The following is a 15,796-nucleotide window of genomic DNA, read 5'->3' as shown; positions in this document are numbered from 1 at the left end:
CTCATGCCTTCCATGTATCAGACTACAATTCCCATCAGCCCCAGCTAGCAGGATCGTGTTGCCAGGGACTGGTGGGAATTGTAGTCCAAAATGGCAATGCTGCTGGGGGCTGATGGGCACTGCAGTTTAAAACAACTGGTGGGCGCCAGCTTGGGAAAGCCTGGTTTCGAGTCCCCAGAGGCCAGTTTCTTCAATAATGGCAGGGCTACTGGGCAGGATTATGCTTGGCTTGTCATCCTCACCTCTGTTGTAGCTGGCCAGGATGCAAGTCTGTGGCAGCACAACAGCCTTGCAATGCCCTTCTGGATATCGAGAGCCAATAACAAGGCTGATTAGGCAATCCTGCCTCCTGCTAATGGCGCCTCTCCTTTTGCTCCCCTCCAGGGTGTTGTGGCGCATCAGGACTCGCTCCTGGAGCTTCAGCTGCAGGAGGCCGGTGAGCGGCGGGAGAGGCTGAGCCGGACCAACTCACGCAAGGAAGGCTCCTCCTCCGCCGACCGGCAGGCCACCGACCTCTCGCTGCTGCAGAAGCAGCACACGCTGCTACAGGAGGAGCTGAGCCGCTGCCGGCAGCTCTGCCAGGAGAAAGTGCAGGAGGTGGCTGCCCTGGAGGTCCGTCTGCGGGAGAGCGAGCAAGAGAGGGCCCGGCAGGAGCAGGAGGCGGAAGAAGCGCGCAGGCAGATGGTGGCTCTGCGGCAACCTCTGGAGGCGGCCTGGGGGCGCAAGGGGGCGGAGCCTCGGAGGCGCAGCTTGCCTGCAGGCGACGCTCTGTACCAAAGCTTCACCCCACCTCCGGTAAGCGCATCTTCCCACTGGGCTCGAAAGTTTTCCGGTCAGCCTGGTATTCGCCAACCCAGCACTCTCCAGATGCCTCCCATCAGTTTGGACTGGCCGAGGATGGTGGGAGTGCAAAATGGCATGCTGGCTGGGACTGAATTACATTTTCTGCCATCCACGAATAATAAAGTACTTCTTTTTCCATCCCTAAGCCATTTCCCTTCAGGTATCCCAATAAAATCTCAGTAGGGTCCAATGGAGGGTTTCCAAGTCTAAAAATCAACGTAGGAAAATAGAGCAAATGGTGGCAGAATAAACAGGGGAGGAGTGTTAGATCAATTAGTTACAGCTAGGTTCCCCCATTGAGATGCCAAAGTTGGAGGTGGGAAAACCTTATTCCTTCCCTGAGCTCTGCAAAGGGGGGGGGGCGTTTTAAGGAATCCTAAGTCTCTTTGAAGCTTAAATCTATTTATGCATAATTATTTATAGCCTACCTTTTAGCTAAGACCCCTCTGGGTCCTTTCCAACTCTACAATTCTGCAATTCTGCAAAATCCTTCCAAGGCAGCTTAGCAGTAACAAAGACCCAGGGTTGTTTACTGCTTCTGCTCAGAGTAGGTCCACTGAATTGATTGGACTTGAGTCCATCGTGCCCATTATTTGTAATTGGCTACAACCCACATTAATAAAACCACAGTATTGAAAGGTATGTCCATAATGCCAACAGCTCATCGGAACGCATCCTTTTGAGGCTTTGATCCAGGTTCACCCCCTTCTTCTCTTTCTGATAGCAGAGCCGAGGAGGCGACCTGCTCTCTCCTGGCAGCCACTCCTTCCACCAGACCTTCGCCGGTTGTCAGCGGGATGACATGGCTTACCACGGTGCGCCTGGTAGACTCCAGGAGGGTGACCACGATCTGGAGGTGCTCCCTGAGGAAGGAGGAGGGGTTGCCCACCCACATTCTCCCCCTTCGAGCCCAAGAGGTGAGGGATGAAACGTCTTTCTCTGGAGATGCTGCAAGCTGTGATGTCATCCAGCTTCCCCTGCAAGGGAGGATAGCCAAGCTTTCCCTATGTTTAGGCTCTCCTGAGAGATTAAAATCAAAGCCAAACCCATATGGCCATATGACGCCAGGCCAGGTTCAAGGGCCTTGCATTACTTTACAGGTCCAGGACCTTACTTGGGTCCAGGACCTCCTGATTCCTCAGATCCCTGCCCGATCACCAAGCTCTTTGCAGGTGGCCCCCCACGGCTCAGATGCACAGGTCATAACTGCTAGAAGCCACACAGTTGGTCCAAGCCTGTGGAACTCCCTCCCAATAGAGATTAGACAGGGAACCTCCTTGTAAACTTCAGGCGCATGACAAGGACTTTCTGGTTCCAGCAGGCATTTGAAGGTGGTGTTCAGCTTTACGGTGACTTTTTTCTCCGCATGGCTTATTTTTATATACACCACTTAGAAATGCTAATTATTAAGTGGCCTTAAATAAAAGAAAATAAAAGAGGGATTTGCTTTTAAATGGAACAGCAGTCAATGGTAGGTCTTCATTGGCATGGCCAGCCAAGTATCCTGTTGCATAAGCCAGTAAAATCTTTTGTAGGCACCTTTTCATCATGGTCCTGTAGCTTTTTTCCCTTACCCTTTGAGCACTTATTTATTTACTTACCTGATTATTTTCCATATCTGTACATATGTCCATCGGTATATGTTCTTTGGGTGGCCTTGCACAGAGCAACAAATAAAATACAATAATTAAGATACAAGGTTCTGTCTTGGACCTGGTGTTGTCCCACATCTCTATAAATGACATGGATGAAGGAATGCTCATCAGATTTGCAGCTGATACCAAACTGAGAGATTTCCCCTCCCTCTCAAGGTATCAATGCTCTTGGCCCTAGAAATGTAGACTGTGCAATATTGAGTTTGGACATGTATGAATATTACATTTTGAGGTTCTAGATTCAGATTCTAAACATTCGGCCAAATTTGCACGCAGATAAAGATCTGATGCGAACGTCCAGGTGTAAGAGCCAAGTTGTCTCTGTAGAAAAGACCCGCATACTACAGTCGATCTGCTTTTTCTTTCCTGTTTTTGATCTTCATTAACGGCCGTTATCCACCACTGCCTTTTGAGATAACAAGGTCTTTTTTGCCTGGTTTCCAGATTTCCAGAGGATGCAGGACATCCCGGAGGAGGCCGAGAACACCCAGGAACTGAATGTCGGAGACGGCGGCTCCTCAGAGAGCTAGATGGTGTGGCAGGGTGGGGTTACGTTGGGGTACCGCTGCCCCCAACCAAACTCCAGGTTTCCTCCAATCAAAGCCATGCCTGGAACTTCAGGGACTTGGAAAGGCCACGCCAAGCTAACTTTGGAGTGGGCTGTGGGCGGGTAAGAGGGGGGGGTAGCGGGAAACCACACCCTGAGAGTGGGGGGAGGCACCGGGAACTGGGTCACAGCTCCCCCCATGGGGACTGCCGCTTGATCTGTGGCCTTGATCATTCCTCATTGATGGGCGATGGGGCAGGGGGAGGACCACCTTCTTATTGCCCCACAGGGCGTCTTCTTCAATTCAGATTGCGGGGAGGGCGGGGGATGACCCGGAGAGTTCGGGTGCCATGAATACCTGGGATGTGGCTGATTCCGAACCCCACCCCACCTCTGTTTAGTTGAACTTTATTTATTTTGGGAATGGGTGGAGCCTGCCCCCCTCTCCTTACAAAGAATAAGTTTTAAATTATTCTTTATTTTATTTTATTGCTTCTCCATGGGTCTCTGTGCACAGGGCAAGAAGTAGTGTTTTCTGCTTTCCTGGCCAACCTCTGCATCTTGAGAAGGGGAAGGAGGAAGGTCTGTCAACCCAAGACAGTCCATATGAGTCCACAGAATTCTTACACTGCATGTGTCCCAGCACCAGGTTTGTGTGCCTGGTGTCCTTGGAGTTGTGGATTTAACCCCTCATCAGGGATTCCCCGCCCCCCCCCCCCCGGTCACACACACTTTGAATCCAGTATTCCCTATTTATCTGGATAAGACACACTGCTCCCTTCCCCGCTTCCCATTCTCTCTCTGTCTCTCTCACACACAAATCTGCTACCAAGACAGGCATTCCTCTCTCCCTGTGACACACAGCACAAAGAACAAACTTTCTAATGCCTCTTTAAAGGAACACTCTACATTAGAAATTGGCAAACCGGTTGCACACACACTGGTTGCAGGTTCCACACACACACACACAGTTTCAGGGTTCATAGTTGTGGCAGGAAACAAAGTGCTTCAGTAGTAAATGGTTGCTCCCTGCCAAAGACCTTCAGTTCCAGAGAATGTTGACCCAAGTGCTAAAACAGGGGAACTTCCTTTGGGGAATACATCCAGAAGCCCCTGATTTATCTTTATAATGATTCAAGCTGCTAAAGCACAACAATTCATCGCTCCAAGACAGGCCTTGGGAAGGCTGGTTAATGCAATTGCAGTTTGCAGGAGACTGAGATATTGCAAACATCTGACAACTTGATACCCTCCAGATATTTTGGACTACAATTCCCATCAGCCCCGTGGTGCACAGGCTGGGAACTGTAGCCCAAAACACCCAGAGGGTATTGTACCCGCAAATTCTGCATTACAATATTGCGGCCCTTAACATTCCAAGCAGAGCCTCTGCTGCTTTGTAAAAATATGTTGACACACTGCCTCCTAGAGGACAGTAAATGGAATGACTGCCTCTCAGATTCTAAATTTTGCCCTAAAACTACTCAAATGATGAGGAGGACATTTGGGAAGCAGACACGATTCCTCCTGGCTGCCCAACCAGGCTTGGCCGTGTTATTGGAGGGAGAATTTTCGCCAAGTTATGGTGTTACCTATAGTTTGCAGGTAATGAAGACGGCCCTGCTGTATATTGGGGGAGGGGCAGTGGAAATTTTATTTTTAACTCAGTCTAGTGACTTCCTTTCTGTACCAAAGCTAGGGATTTTTCTTTAAAGATATCTGTCGGGATGGGGGGGAGATTTAATCCAGGGTTTGTTTGTTTTTAAAGGAGTCCTGGAGCTAGCTTGATTAGGCTACAGCTCTAGACTTTACACCATAACACACTCCACTGAAACAAGCAGGGTTTTCAACCCAATTTGGTGACCCATGGAGAGTTAGCCCTAGAGCAGATTACACAGCAGAAATTTTTCTGCCCAAGGTGAATATGATTTGAAAGGAGTGGTTACGGAGTTTGTGAACGAGCTGCCTTTTCTTCCCCGTCTTATAAAAAGAAAATTGCATGCACACCTCAAAATCCCTGAACTATTTTAGGGAGAGGTATGTATGTACATATCCAGGGTGGAAACCCCATTTTAGATAACACAAGTTTTGATACAGTAAAATGCTGCTCCCTCCTCAAATGCTGCGTTTCTGATGGCAAATGCATCCTCCCCCATCTCTAGAAGTAAAACTCAATGGATGTTCTCTCCCACCCCACTCCCATTTTTCCAAAACATCTTAGAAAAAGACACATTGGGTTGTTGTTGTTTTTGTAAAGGTAATTTAAAAAAATTAAATCCTGCTGTGCTGACCAATAACACCTCTTAATAGAAAACATTAAAGAAGAGGGAGTGATCGCTACAAAGGACTTTTTGTTTTTAAATTAATTCTCAAGACTGATTTTTATAAATATATATATATATTATATGACGAGAAAAAAAATGGTTTATTGTTTCCTGTTGATTTAACTTGTAAACCGAAAGGAGGGGAAAAAAAGGCTAATTAAAGAAGTCAAAACCAAGAATGTGTCGACTTTGCTTGGGGCTGGGGAGGGATTAAGTTGAAAAGATGGCAATTTCATCCAAGACCAAGACATAAGAATGTAAGAAGAGCCCTGCTGGATGAGTCCAATGGCCCGTCTAGTCCAACATCCTGTTCTCACAGTGGCCAACCAGGTGTCCCAATGGGAAACCAGCAAGCAGGACCTGAGCACAAGAGCAAACCTGCCTTTTCCAGCAACTGGGATTCAGAAGCATCACTCCCTCTAACTGTGGAGACAGAGCAGAGCCACTTGGGCTAGTAGCCACCAGGAGGTGCCAGGTGCTGATCCACACCCTTCTGGAAGTACCTGCAGAAAGGGACCCTGATGCAGCTTGCCTTCATAGGTCTGCTTCCACCCTCCCAATATATAAAGCGCTATATTGGCTTTCCAGTCAGCCAAAGGCGTGGTTGCAGCCAAGGTGGATACAGCAAGCCCTAAAGTGCTTTCAACAGTACGTAGCGGAGGGAGCAGGGTTCAAAATGATCCTTGGTTTGGGATTGCGGGTGTTTCAGGCTAGGAATGTTTCTGCTTTCATCCTGGTGCCCTGCAGATATTTTGGACTATAGTTCTCATCAGTCCTTGTCAGCACAGCCATTTTGGGCTGCAACAGGCTGGGGCCGATGGGAACTGTAGTTTGAAAGATCTGGAGGGCACCTGGTAGGCAGAAGCAGTCTGAATGCCTGGACAGGGATAAAGTCTCCAAGTCGATCCTGACGGTTATATTTCTGTAGGTTGGCTAGGTTCCTGGCCTTCAATCTGGCTTAAAATATGTAAAATTGTAGAGCAAATGTTAGCCTGACGGCAACTATTAATCTTATGAGGCCCAAAGGCCTGCCTGAATAAGCCCAATCCTGTTGCATACAAAGCAAGTCCTTAATATTTGACTAGTCGCCCAAGAATGTGGATGGTGGTGAGTGCGAATTCAAAAAAATTGAACTCTCCGTTCAAAGTGGCAGGCAGGTACATTGCATCCCAAACCTGCTATCTCGAATCAACCTGTTAAATCAGTTGCTTTAAAGAAGAAAAATAAGCAGAAGTTGGAAAGAGGTGGGTTGGGGTGTGTTTGTTTGTACAGAAGGGAAGAACGGAGAGATAATATAGAAGACCAGTCCCCGGGAGATTGCAAAGATAAAGGGCACCATTTTCCATGTTTGTCAGAGAGAAAGAGGAAATTAAATGCTACATCAAACAAAAGTAAGGGAGGAAAGCAAGAAGCGGGCAGGTAATTAGAATAACCAAGTTACTCTTGATTGCTGGTAGCAATTTGGAGCTAATTAGGCCAGGCTAGTTGGAAGCTGGGAGTTGGGCCATTTGTATCTTGAGGAACAGCTTTTGGTCATGATGTTGCGAAGCAATTTGCCTCATCGGGTCAGGGCTGGTTACCTTTGGGTTGATACAGTTGTACTACAGTTTTGATAATAATAATAAAAGTTGATCTCCAGCCTACCTGTCTCTGACTCTGGGTTGGGGAAGATTGAATCATAGAATTGTAGAGTTGGAAGGGATCCCAAAGGTCTAGTCCAGGGATGTCCAACCAGTCGATTGCGATCCACCGGTCGATCGCAGGGCATTCCTGGTCGATTGCGTGATTCTTAAATCATCCCACCAAAAGAAAAGAAATACAAAAAGAAAAAAAGCTCAACCGCTTTGCTGAAGCCTCCCCAGAGTAAGCTCAAGAACTTTGGGTCTTCCTCCCCCCAAAAAAGCTCAACAGCCATTGTCAATCCAATGAGTAGATCAGTCTCTTGGGGGTTGGACATCCCTGGTCTAGTCCAACCCCCAGTAATGCAGGAACCACAGCTAAAGTGGAAAGGGGGCCCAAGTTTGGAATAATGAAAAAGCCCCGCCTAAAAATCAAAGGGAAAAGAAAATCTGGGACACAACCAGGATATTCACCCCAGGAGCCTAGTCTCTGAGGCAGCTGAAGAGTGAGATCTCTGGTGGACTTTCCTTGTGCCTAATATGTGTTTTTTAAAAAAATGAGGAGCTGACTCCACCCGGAGCACAAACACAGCACAGACTGTGGAAATGGAAAATGTGCAGCTGGTGTTTTCTCAAGAAATCTCTGCTGCCCCGCCTTTTGACTCCTGTAATTTAATTTCTCTAAACAGGAAGCCCGGATTTGCATTTATTGTGTTTGCTCCAAACTTTATTACCGTGATTTCTCTCCTGTGATGGATCTTTGTCACGACCTTCTCTGGACTGCTCCATGCACAACACAGGTTGTGGGCCGCTTATTCGAGGGATCTGCTTCTGTTTCCCTTTCTCCTTGAGCTCCCCTTAGGCAGCATGTCTACGCCACCACAACTCAACGCTGCCCAGTCTCTGCCTGCCTTGCAAAGAACATGAGGCATGAACCCAGAGGTTCTGGATTCAAATCTCACCTCAACATGGATCATGATTGTACTTTTTACCCAAAGAGAGAGTGGGGCCACCACATTGTCCCAACGCCACATTGTCAACACAGCAACCCTGTGAGGCAGGCTAGACTAAGAGGCAGCAGTCTGACCAAGGTCTCCCAGTCAGCTTTTCTGACATAAAGGAATTGAACCTGGCTCAGCCTCTGCTGAGGTGAAGTGTTGAACAGACTTTGGGTAATAATTAAACTGATTTAAACTGTGAAAAAGGCGCAAAAACCGCCCAAAAAGAGCACTTGCATTGTGTTTTTATGTGTTAAATGATATTCAGCGCCGGTTTTAACAGGGTTATTTATTTAAAACACACACACACACACACACACACACACACAGCATGTTTTATTAGTGTCACTTGTAATTTATGACATGTGTCACCCTGGGTCCTGCACTAAGAGAAAGGCAGCCCTGTGGGGCAACAACAGGGCAACAACAGCCCTGTGAGGTAGGTTAGGCTAAGAGGCAGTGACTGGCCTTTGATGTCACCCAGTGAGCTTTGTGGCCGAGTGGTGGATTTGAACCCTGGTCTCCCAGGTCCTAGTCCAGCATTTTAACCGCTACATCACACTGCAAAGGTTCTTGTTGCAGAGTACTTGCATTTACATTGGGGTGAATGGGTGGGTGACAGAGAGAGGAAAAGAGAGAAGTCAGGGTTAATTCAAGGTGGCCCCATGCAGGTCTTCCATATTCACATCAGACATGGCTGGACGGCAGGGCAGGTAATGGACTCCCGTTGGAGCTTTGAGGCTTCTGCTCCACATGCAGAGCAGAGACGGTGGGGAGCAGCCCTTCTTGTTGGTGGAAGGAAAAGTTATGGCTCCCCACCCCTCCAGGGAACGTCTCTGGCCCATTCCCAGGGATCGCTTTACCTTTTGATAACAGCATTTCAGGCCAATAAATCTTGAACTCAAAACAGCCCATAAATCTGAAGGCCAGGCGTGGTTTTGACGTCTACCATCATCCAAGGCAAATGTCTGTGGGGCGGCAGGATCTTCCCTTTTGCCTGGCTGCAGTTCATAAACAAATGTTTATATACTGATTGCGCTTCCAGCCCACCTTTTTCTCCAAAGAGCTCAAGGAGGTGTGCGTGATTCTCTCTCTCTTCCTCGTTTAACCCCCACAACAACCCTGTGAGGTAGGTTAGGCCAAAAAGCAGTGACTGGCCTTCAAGGTCACCCAGTGAGCTTTATGGCCAAGTGGGGGATTTGAACCCTGGTCTCTCCCAGGTTGGAGTCCCAATGCTCCAACCACTATGTCATGCTGCCTCTTGAAGACAGTGAGACTGTCTGGATAGGAAGGCTTCCTTCTGGGGGCCCCTTGCTCCTCTCCTCACCACCTGCCCCTTCTCTCTCCAAAAGTGCCTTTTTTAACGCTGCCCCCTCTTCCAAAATGTGTTGAGCACCACCGCACAGATACAGGGAGAAGAACGCCCACTGAAAACTGTGGGGGTCTTAACTGGAAGCCCATTGGAAGCAGTGGGATGAGTATCAGTTCTCATGGCAAGGCTTCGTTGAAATAAATGCAAGCTTGAATACGGAATGTGATGAAAACTTGACATGTTAAGATCTCATTTCAGTCACTTGCTTAGAATAAATAAGTGGAAAGTTCCCGACATACAGGCTTTTGAATTGTTCTTGGTGCTGAAGGTGCTAACCCTGCTTTGCTCATACGTTATTAATATGTAATTAATAAGAGAATATTCTGGAGGTCAAGGGGAAGAGAAACCTGTTTTCGTCTCCGTTGGAGATTCTTATACCCTCCCAGCATTCCTTGAATCCTGTGCCAGGCCCCGAATGGAGATACAGGCAGGATATTTTTTGATGCCAACGACTGCGTGTGGATTCTGCCAATAAATGTGCCTGCTCAACTCTGCCCCAAATCATATTTAACGTTAAAGCGCATTTCCTGCAGCACTTCAATTCATACCCCACCAAGTGAAAACTCTTTTTTTAAAAAGCAGAGGAACCCCACAGCTGTTCTTGCATGGTGGGGTAGACATTTGCCAACCTGGTGCCCTCCAGCTGTTTGGGAATGCAGCTCCTATGAGCCCCTGAAGGGCTCCAGGTTGGGAAAAGTCCATGGAGGGGCTAAGAAAGACCCTCTAGACCATGGGCAGGAAACTAAGTCCTGGGGGCCGAATCCGACCCAATCGCCTTCTCAATCCAGCCCATGGACAGTCCAGGAATCAGCGTGTTTTGACATGAGTAGAATGTGTGCTTTTATTTAAAATGCATCTCTGGATTATTTGTGGGGCATAGGAACTCATTCATTTTTTTTTCTTCAAAATATAGTCCTGCCTCCCACAAGGTCTGAGGGACAGTGGACCGGTCCCCTGTTGAAAAAGTTTGCTGACCCCTGCTCTAGACTGAGACGTCTGGAGAGCTTTTGCTACAGCAGTCAATATGGGGTTAGCTGGACCCATGGGCGTAGGCAGGGGGGACAGCTGCCCCCCCATCAAGTAAATAAATAAAAAAACTAACTGAACAATTGTCTCACAGATAACTCGGTTCTACCCCCCCCCCAACATAAAGCCTGGCTATGCCCATAGCTGGACCAGTAGCCTCTCTCTCAGCAGAAGATAGAAACTTATATTTGTATTTTAAACTTAAACCTTCCCCTTGTTTCTAAATCTCACCACAGCTTGCCCAGGACTCACTGGCAGAGAGGACTTGGAAAATACCCAACTGAGGACCTTAGCTCTGCTGTCTTTCAAATGGAATTTCAGGGTCGTTGTGAGAGGTGAACATGGGAAGCAGCCTTATACCCAGTCAGTCCATCTAGCTTAGCATTGTCTACACTGACCGGCAGCAGCTTTCTGGAATTTCAGACAGGATCTCTGCCAGTCGTATCTGGAAATGCCAGCAGGGACTGAACCTGGGACCTTCTGCATGCAAAGCAGGTGCTCTCCTGCTGAGCTGTGGCCCTTGGCCAGGGTGAAGTCAGGGCTCTTTCCATGGGACCAAATTAATGATTAACGGTGATAAAGAAAGGAAGAAGCTGCTTTGGAAATTAAAGCCACTGAGGGGAATGTGGAAGAAACACTTAAAGCTCTGAACCTGCTTTCTTGGGTGTAAGTTCTGTTGTGGGCTTGTTTCCAGGTAAATCTACCTGGGATCTGCCTCCAGGAGATAACTGAAGAGTCAGGAGGGAGGGGAGGGATGCCATTTGAGTATAATTGGTTCACTCCAGACAAGTTTAGCAGCATTCAATGGGCCTACACTGGAGTAAAGAAGTCCCCCCCCCCACTTGGAAGGGGTGTGTCAACTGTTCACCACAAAACCCTCTCAGTGACAAAGGGAATAAATGGGTTTTTTAAAAAAATTGAAGAATTGAAATATACATTGTGAGGGAGAACTTTATAGCTGGCTGTTTCCCCAGTGTCAATGACACCCCCCCCCGACCCAGCTGCTATTCAGGGAAATGTTTGGGTACCTCAACTGGGCCTGTGTTTTTCTCTCCACAGCTCCACAGGAGTGTCAGGTGCCATTTAGATCAGGGAAATGGTGCAGTGGAAAGGGTTAAACAGCCCCCTCCCGGCTGCCACTCCTCAGGCCCCGTCTGGCTTGAAATGACAATAATTTTAAAAGTCAGGACCTCTGTTCACAGATTCCCCACATCCAGTTTTACTGCCCATGGTGGGAAGCATTATAATATTGTTGCCCATCACCCCAATTTCTGAGCAGTGAGAGATTCCAGGGGTTCCAGGTTTTGTGTTTCCTTTGGAAATGAGGCACAGAAGAGACTGTGGTGTCTTTAGAATATATGGTTTATTTACACATATACAGCCTGAGCCTAGATGGAGGGGATCACAAGACCCAAAAAGGGTCTTGTTTCTCCCCTGGCCGCAACCTTGGCTTCATACAGAAATCAAACATTGCACTCAAACATCTTTGACTCCATCTTGCTGCTTTCCTTTTAGGTCACATCACTGCAACTCAACTCTAAACTCAGGCTTTGGCCTAACAATTTCCAAGCTGCTATCTCACACAGACACCCTTTGTTTCTCTAAATGGCCCATCACCCAGGCTATCAACTCATCACAAGAAACTACCCTGGCTTATATTTTAACAGGAGTTAGAAGGATCTCTTACATTCATCTTACTTCCTCCCCTCGCAAACTCATAACAATCTCTTTGGCCAATTTCTGACATGAAATGCTACAGAATGAGGAATTTGACAAAACTAATCTGGCCACAGATGATGACCCCGGGGGGGATTTCAAGGTATCTTTCTGACCTCCATTTCTAATGATTAGTTCTAAGCAGGCAGGTGCAGGGGGGCTCAACCCTGCCTAACCATCATAGAAGTCCTTTCTTTTAACCACAGATGCATAGTAGCAAGAAACGCCCTCTGCATATGGTCAAGGGAGCTCTGTTATGGCCTCACAGGTGCCAAGGCTGAGCATCGGTCACAGATGGGGGGGGTCAGTTCTGGAGACCCTCAGCTCAAAGAAGTCCCCTCTAGTTCTATGATAACAAAACTTTTCTGTCAGGTCAGAAAGTGATCACGAACCGGTTTTCCTCGGCATCCAGGAATCTTTGCCCTGGGGTCCTTCAGTAATTCACGTGTTTCCTCCAACTTGCAGAGGGTTACATGAGCATTTCTACTCCGGGGATCAACTCCATTTCAGTGACTGCGTTTGGCTCCTTGGCTCTCGGCTCCAAGATGGTGGAGAGGGTAGAGTCTTCCTTCTCTTCACTGTGAGAGATCTTGCTGGGGTTCCGAGACGGGCTATGGGGCAGAGCCACCAACACGCCGTCCTCCCAAGTCTTGCGGGAGGAAAAGTACTGGTAGGAAGAAGCCGCAGAAGAGAGCCTCTGGAAGATCTCCTTTGTGGCTTCCCGGAACTCCTGTCGCATCAAGCAGTAAAGGACAGGATTCAGACAACTGCTGCTGTGAGCCAAGCAGGTAGCCAGGGGGAAGATGTAATTGTGGAGGAAGTAAAAGGCATCGCCCCTGGACACCACTTCGAATTGGACCAGAGCCCCCCAAAGAGTGATCGCCTGTTTGGGGAGCCAGCAGACAAAGAAACATCCGACCACCAACTGGACGGTGGTGGCAACCTGGTTCTGCCGGTTCAGATTGCTGCCTTGGACTTGGTGGGCCTTCAGGAGCTTCAGGAGAAGGAGGTAAGAGGTCAAGATGACCACCAGTGGGACCACGAAGGTGAACACTACCTTCTGGAGGTGGTAGACGCCCAAGAGACGAGTGGTGGGGAACTTGTAGAAGCACAGTTTCATGCCGCCGTATTCCACCACTTTCGTGTAGATTGGTACGGGCACGGTGGCCACCAGAGCCAAGGCCCAGAGAGCCACAGTGATGCATTGAGCCACGCGAGGGGTCATCCTCGACCCGTCCTTGAGGGCCGAAGCCACGGACCAGTAGCGCGTGACACTCATGGCGGTCAGCAAGAACACGTTGGCGTGGACGCTGAGGGTGGTGAGGGAGGGGACAGCCTTGCACATGGCCTGCCCAAAGGGCCACTTGTAGTCCAAGGCGATCTCCGTGGCCCAGAAGGGAAGTGTCAGAGAGAGCTGGAAGTCAGCCACTGCTAAGCCAAAGACGAAAATGTTGATGACCGGGGTGGGCCTGCCCTTGTGAGTCCAGATCAAGTACATCACGAGCCCATTCCCCAGGAGTCCTACTGAGCAGACCACCGAATAGATGAAAGCGATGAACATTTGCAGGCCAAACGAGATGTCTGGCGATGAGGTCAAGGCACTGCCATCCCCCACAAGGTCGAAACCTCCCATCAACGACCAGTTCCCAATTCTGGGATCCGCGAGGCTGCTGTTCCGCTCAGGCTCCCAGAGTCCGCTTGCCTGCATCTTTGAGACTGGCTGAAATCCTGCGTTGCCGCCGTGGCTGGGACCCTTGCGCCGGTCAGGCGTGGCACATGCTGCTTCTCTCACGGCTGGAGAAAACGTCATCCGTCAAAACCTGCCGAAACTCTGACTGATTGCCATGGCTTGTTTGCATAGCCAGAGCAGAAAAGAGCCGGCCGTCGAATCCTCCTAGGCTGCGAAGGTTGGTTTGCACAGCGGGGAAGCTTGAAAAGTAGCCTTGAAGAACCCAAAGTCCATTCTTCCAGAACCTTCCGGACACAGCAGATGAAGAGAGCAAGTGGTTGAGGTCCCGGGTCCTTCAGTCTTCCCCTTTGAGAAACAGGGGACTTCATTGGTATCGATGCCTATCTCTCCCGAATCCAGGCTGGTGTCTGTCCCTTCCTTCCTTGGGGAAATGAGAAAAAAGGATTAATTGGCAGAGCTGAGAATGTTCTAACCACGCCTTGTGTGATGGTGGACAGCCCCTCATTTAGATGGGGTGGGGCAGGGTTTCTCTTGGAGGAGGAGGAGGGCGGGGAGTAGAAAGTCCTGGCCTCTCTTCACGTGGGGTTGTTTGAACTCTTTGCTCGGTTATTTATCTTCTCTGGCACACCAAGCTTTCTTTGTGATGCAAACCAGCAGCAGGTGCAGAGGGAACTTTGAGTCAGGCCTGACATGGCTGGCAGGACCCTGGACAAGAAGCAAGGCATTCTGGGAAACCTCTGCTGCTCTTATCGAAGGGGCTTTGCAGAGAGACCGCTTCCCAAGGAGAAAGGCGCATTATTCCTCGGCCCTGCTTGGGTGCTGGGGGGGGGGGGCTTGCAACAAAATCGCCTGAGAGAAGAATGGGCCTAGCTGAGTCTCTGCAGAGTACCTCTGGGCTACCACTGAGTAGCCAGTTGACTCAGTTTCCCTCACATATGTGAGATATTCAGAAGCTGACTTAGATTCGCCACTTCTGGGGGTGGGCGTTAATCAAAATTTAAGCCCAGTGTTGTTTCTGGTGGTTAAGAGCATATTCTAATGGAACGAGGAGACTTGTCATTGGGTCAGCCTACCAAGGCTTTTGTGTAGCTGTGAGTAGGAGGAATTTTGTCAGGCGAAGCTTTCATTGCCTCTCATACAGGGAAAAGATGAGAACTGCGCTGAAGACACCGTCAAATGTGGTGTAGCGGTTAAAGCATTGGACTAGGACCTAGGAAAGACCAGGGTTCAAATCCTCACTCGGCCAACACGAAGCTTTGAGCTCAGTCACTGCCTCTCAGCCTAACCTACCTCACAGGGTTGTTGTGGGGATTAAATGAGGAGGGGGAGAATAATGTACACCATCTTGGAACCTACAAACGCTTCCTCCAGCCACCCAAGTTGTGTGTTAGCAGCGAACTGATTCACCATTTTCTTTGCGACATTTAGCTCTGCTGAAAGAATTGCCTCTGGCTGTGATGCTCCAGACAGATAATCTGCCACAGACGCCTCCAGTGCATTCCAGCCAGGAGGAGATGGTTGGATGGCTTTTGTGCTTGTTTCGGAGGGCGGGCTGTGCATATGCCACAACTGAAACTGCAGCATGTGGTTAGACTTCCAGAGAAGCCCCAATAGCTTAAAAAAAAAGAAGTAAAGAAAACCAAGTTCCTGGTCCCTATGGTGACGAGCAAGGCATGCTTGAAAAATGCATTGGAGAAGCGTTTTCATAACATTCAAGCCTCCAAGGGGTGCCTGAATGAAGTAGTCATTAAGTGAGGAGAAAGAGTGCCCTGCATTCAGGGGAGTCTTTAGCATATGCGCCGCCGGGGTGCAAAGATCCGCCCCGCGCCCCCAAATTTAGTTTAGCCGCCAAATTAATTTTTATTATGCTTGTGTCAGACACCACGCTTATGCCTTATCTCTTGTTTACAAAAGAAGGGAGGGAAAAGTACCAAACTTTTATATTTGTTCATTTAGCACCGCTTTTATGAATGACAAGCGCCACCGCTGGCGCGGTGTGGCGCTTC

General features: G+C 48.8%; 2 protein-coding genes across 13 annotated transcripts in view; one reads left to right on the top strand and one right to left on the bottom strand.

Moving 5' to 3' along the window:
• Nucleotides 1–5,548, top strand: part of ARHGEF2 (Rho/Rac guanine nucleotide exchange factor 2) — a 112,311-nt gene extending 106,763 nt beyond the window's left edge. For 11 of the 12 annotated variants that reach the window (XM_081842423.1, XM_081842421.1, XM_081842422.1 and 8 more), the window contains 3 exons: nucleotides 385–795; nucleotides 1,568–1,760; nucleotides 2,943–5,548. In XM_081842423.1, the coding sequence (XP_081698549.1) occupies nucleotides 385–795; nucleotides 1,568–1,760; nucleotides 2,943–3,028 (690 nt within the window). In that variant the 3' untranslated portion in view covers nucleotides 3,029–5,548. The remainder of the gene's footprint in view (nucleotides 1–384; nucleotides 796–1,567; nucleotides 1,761–2,942) is intronic. The other variant, XM_081842418.1, reaches the window with a different exon arrangement.
• A 6,180-nt stretch (nucleotides 5,549–11,728) lies between these two features.
• Nucleotides 11,729–15,040, bottom strand: LOC309329794 (relaxin-3 receptor 2-like). The gene has a single exon (XM_081840804.1). It carries the CDS (start codon nucleotides 13,908–13,910, stop codon nucleotides 12,570–12,572), a length of 1,341 nt encoding a protein of 446 aa, XP_081696930.1. The 5' UTR covers nucleotides 13,911–15,040; the 3' UTR covers nucleotides 11,729–12,569.
• Nucleotides 15,041–15,796: the final 756 nt, after the last annotated feature.

The sequence above is a fragment of the Podarcis erhardii genome (genome assembly GCF_964252035.2).
Source record: "Podarcis erhardii genome assembly, chromosome: 15".
Lineage (NCBI taxonomy): Eukaryota > Metazoa > Chordata > Lepidosauria > Squamata > Lacertidae > Podarcis > Podarcis erhardii.
The sequence above is the reverse complement of the archived record's forward strand: the minus strand, read 5'-3'. Positions and strand labels throughout refer to the sequence as shown.

Coding starts and splice junctions, on each gene's coding strand:
- LOC309329794 (XM_081840804.1), bottom strand. CDS start 13,910: ATGACGTTTTCTCCAGCCGTGAGAGAAGCAGCATGTGCCACGCCTGAC.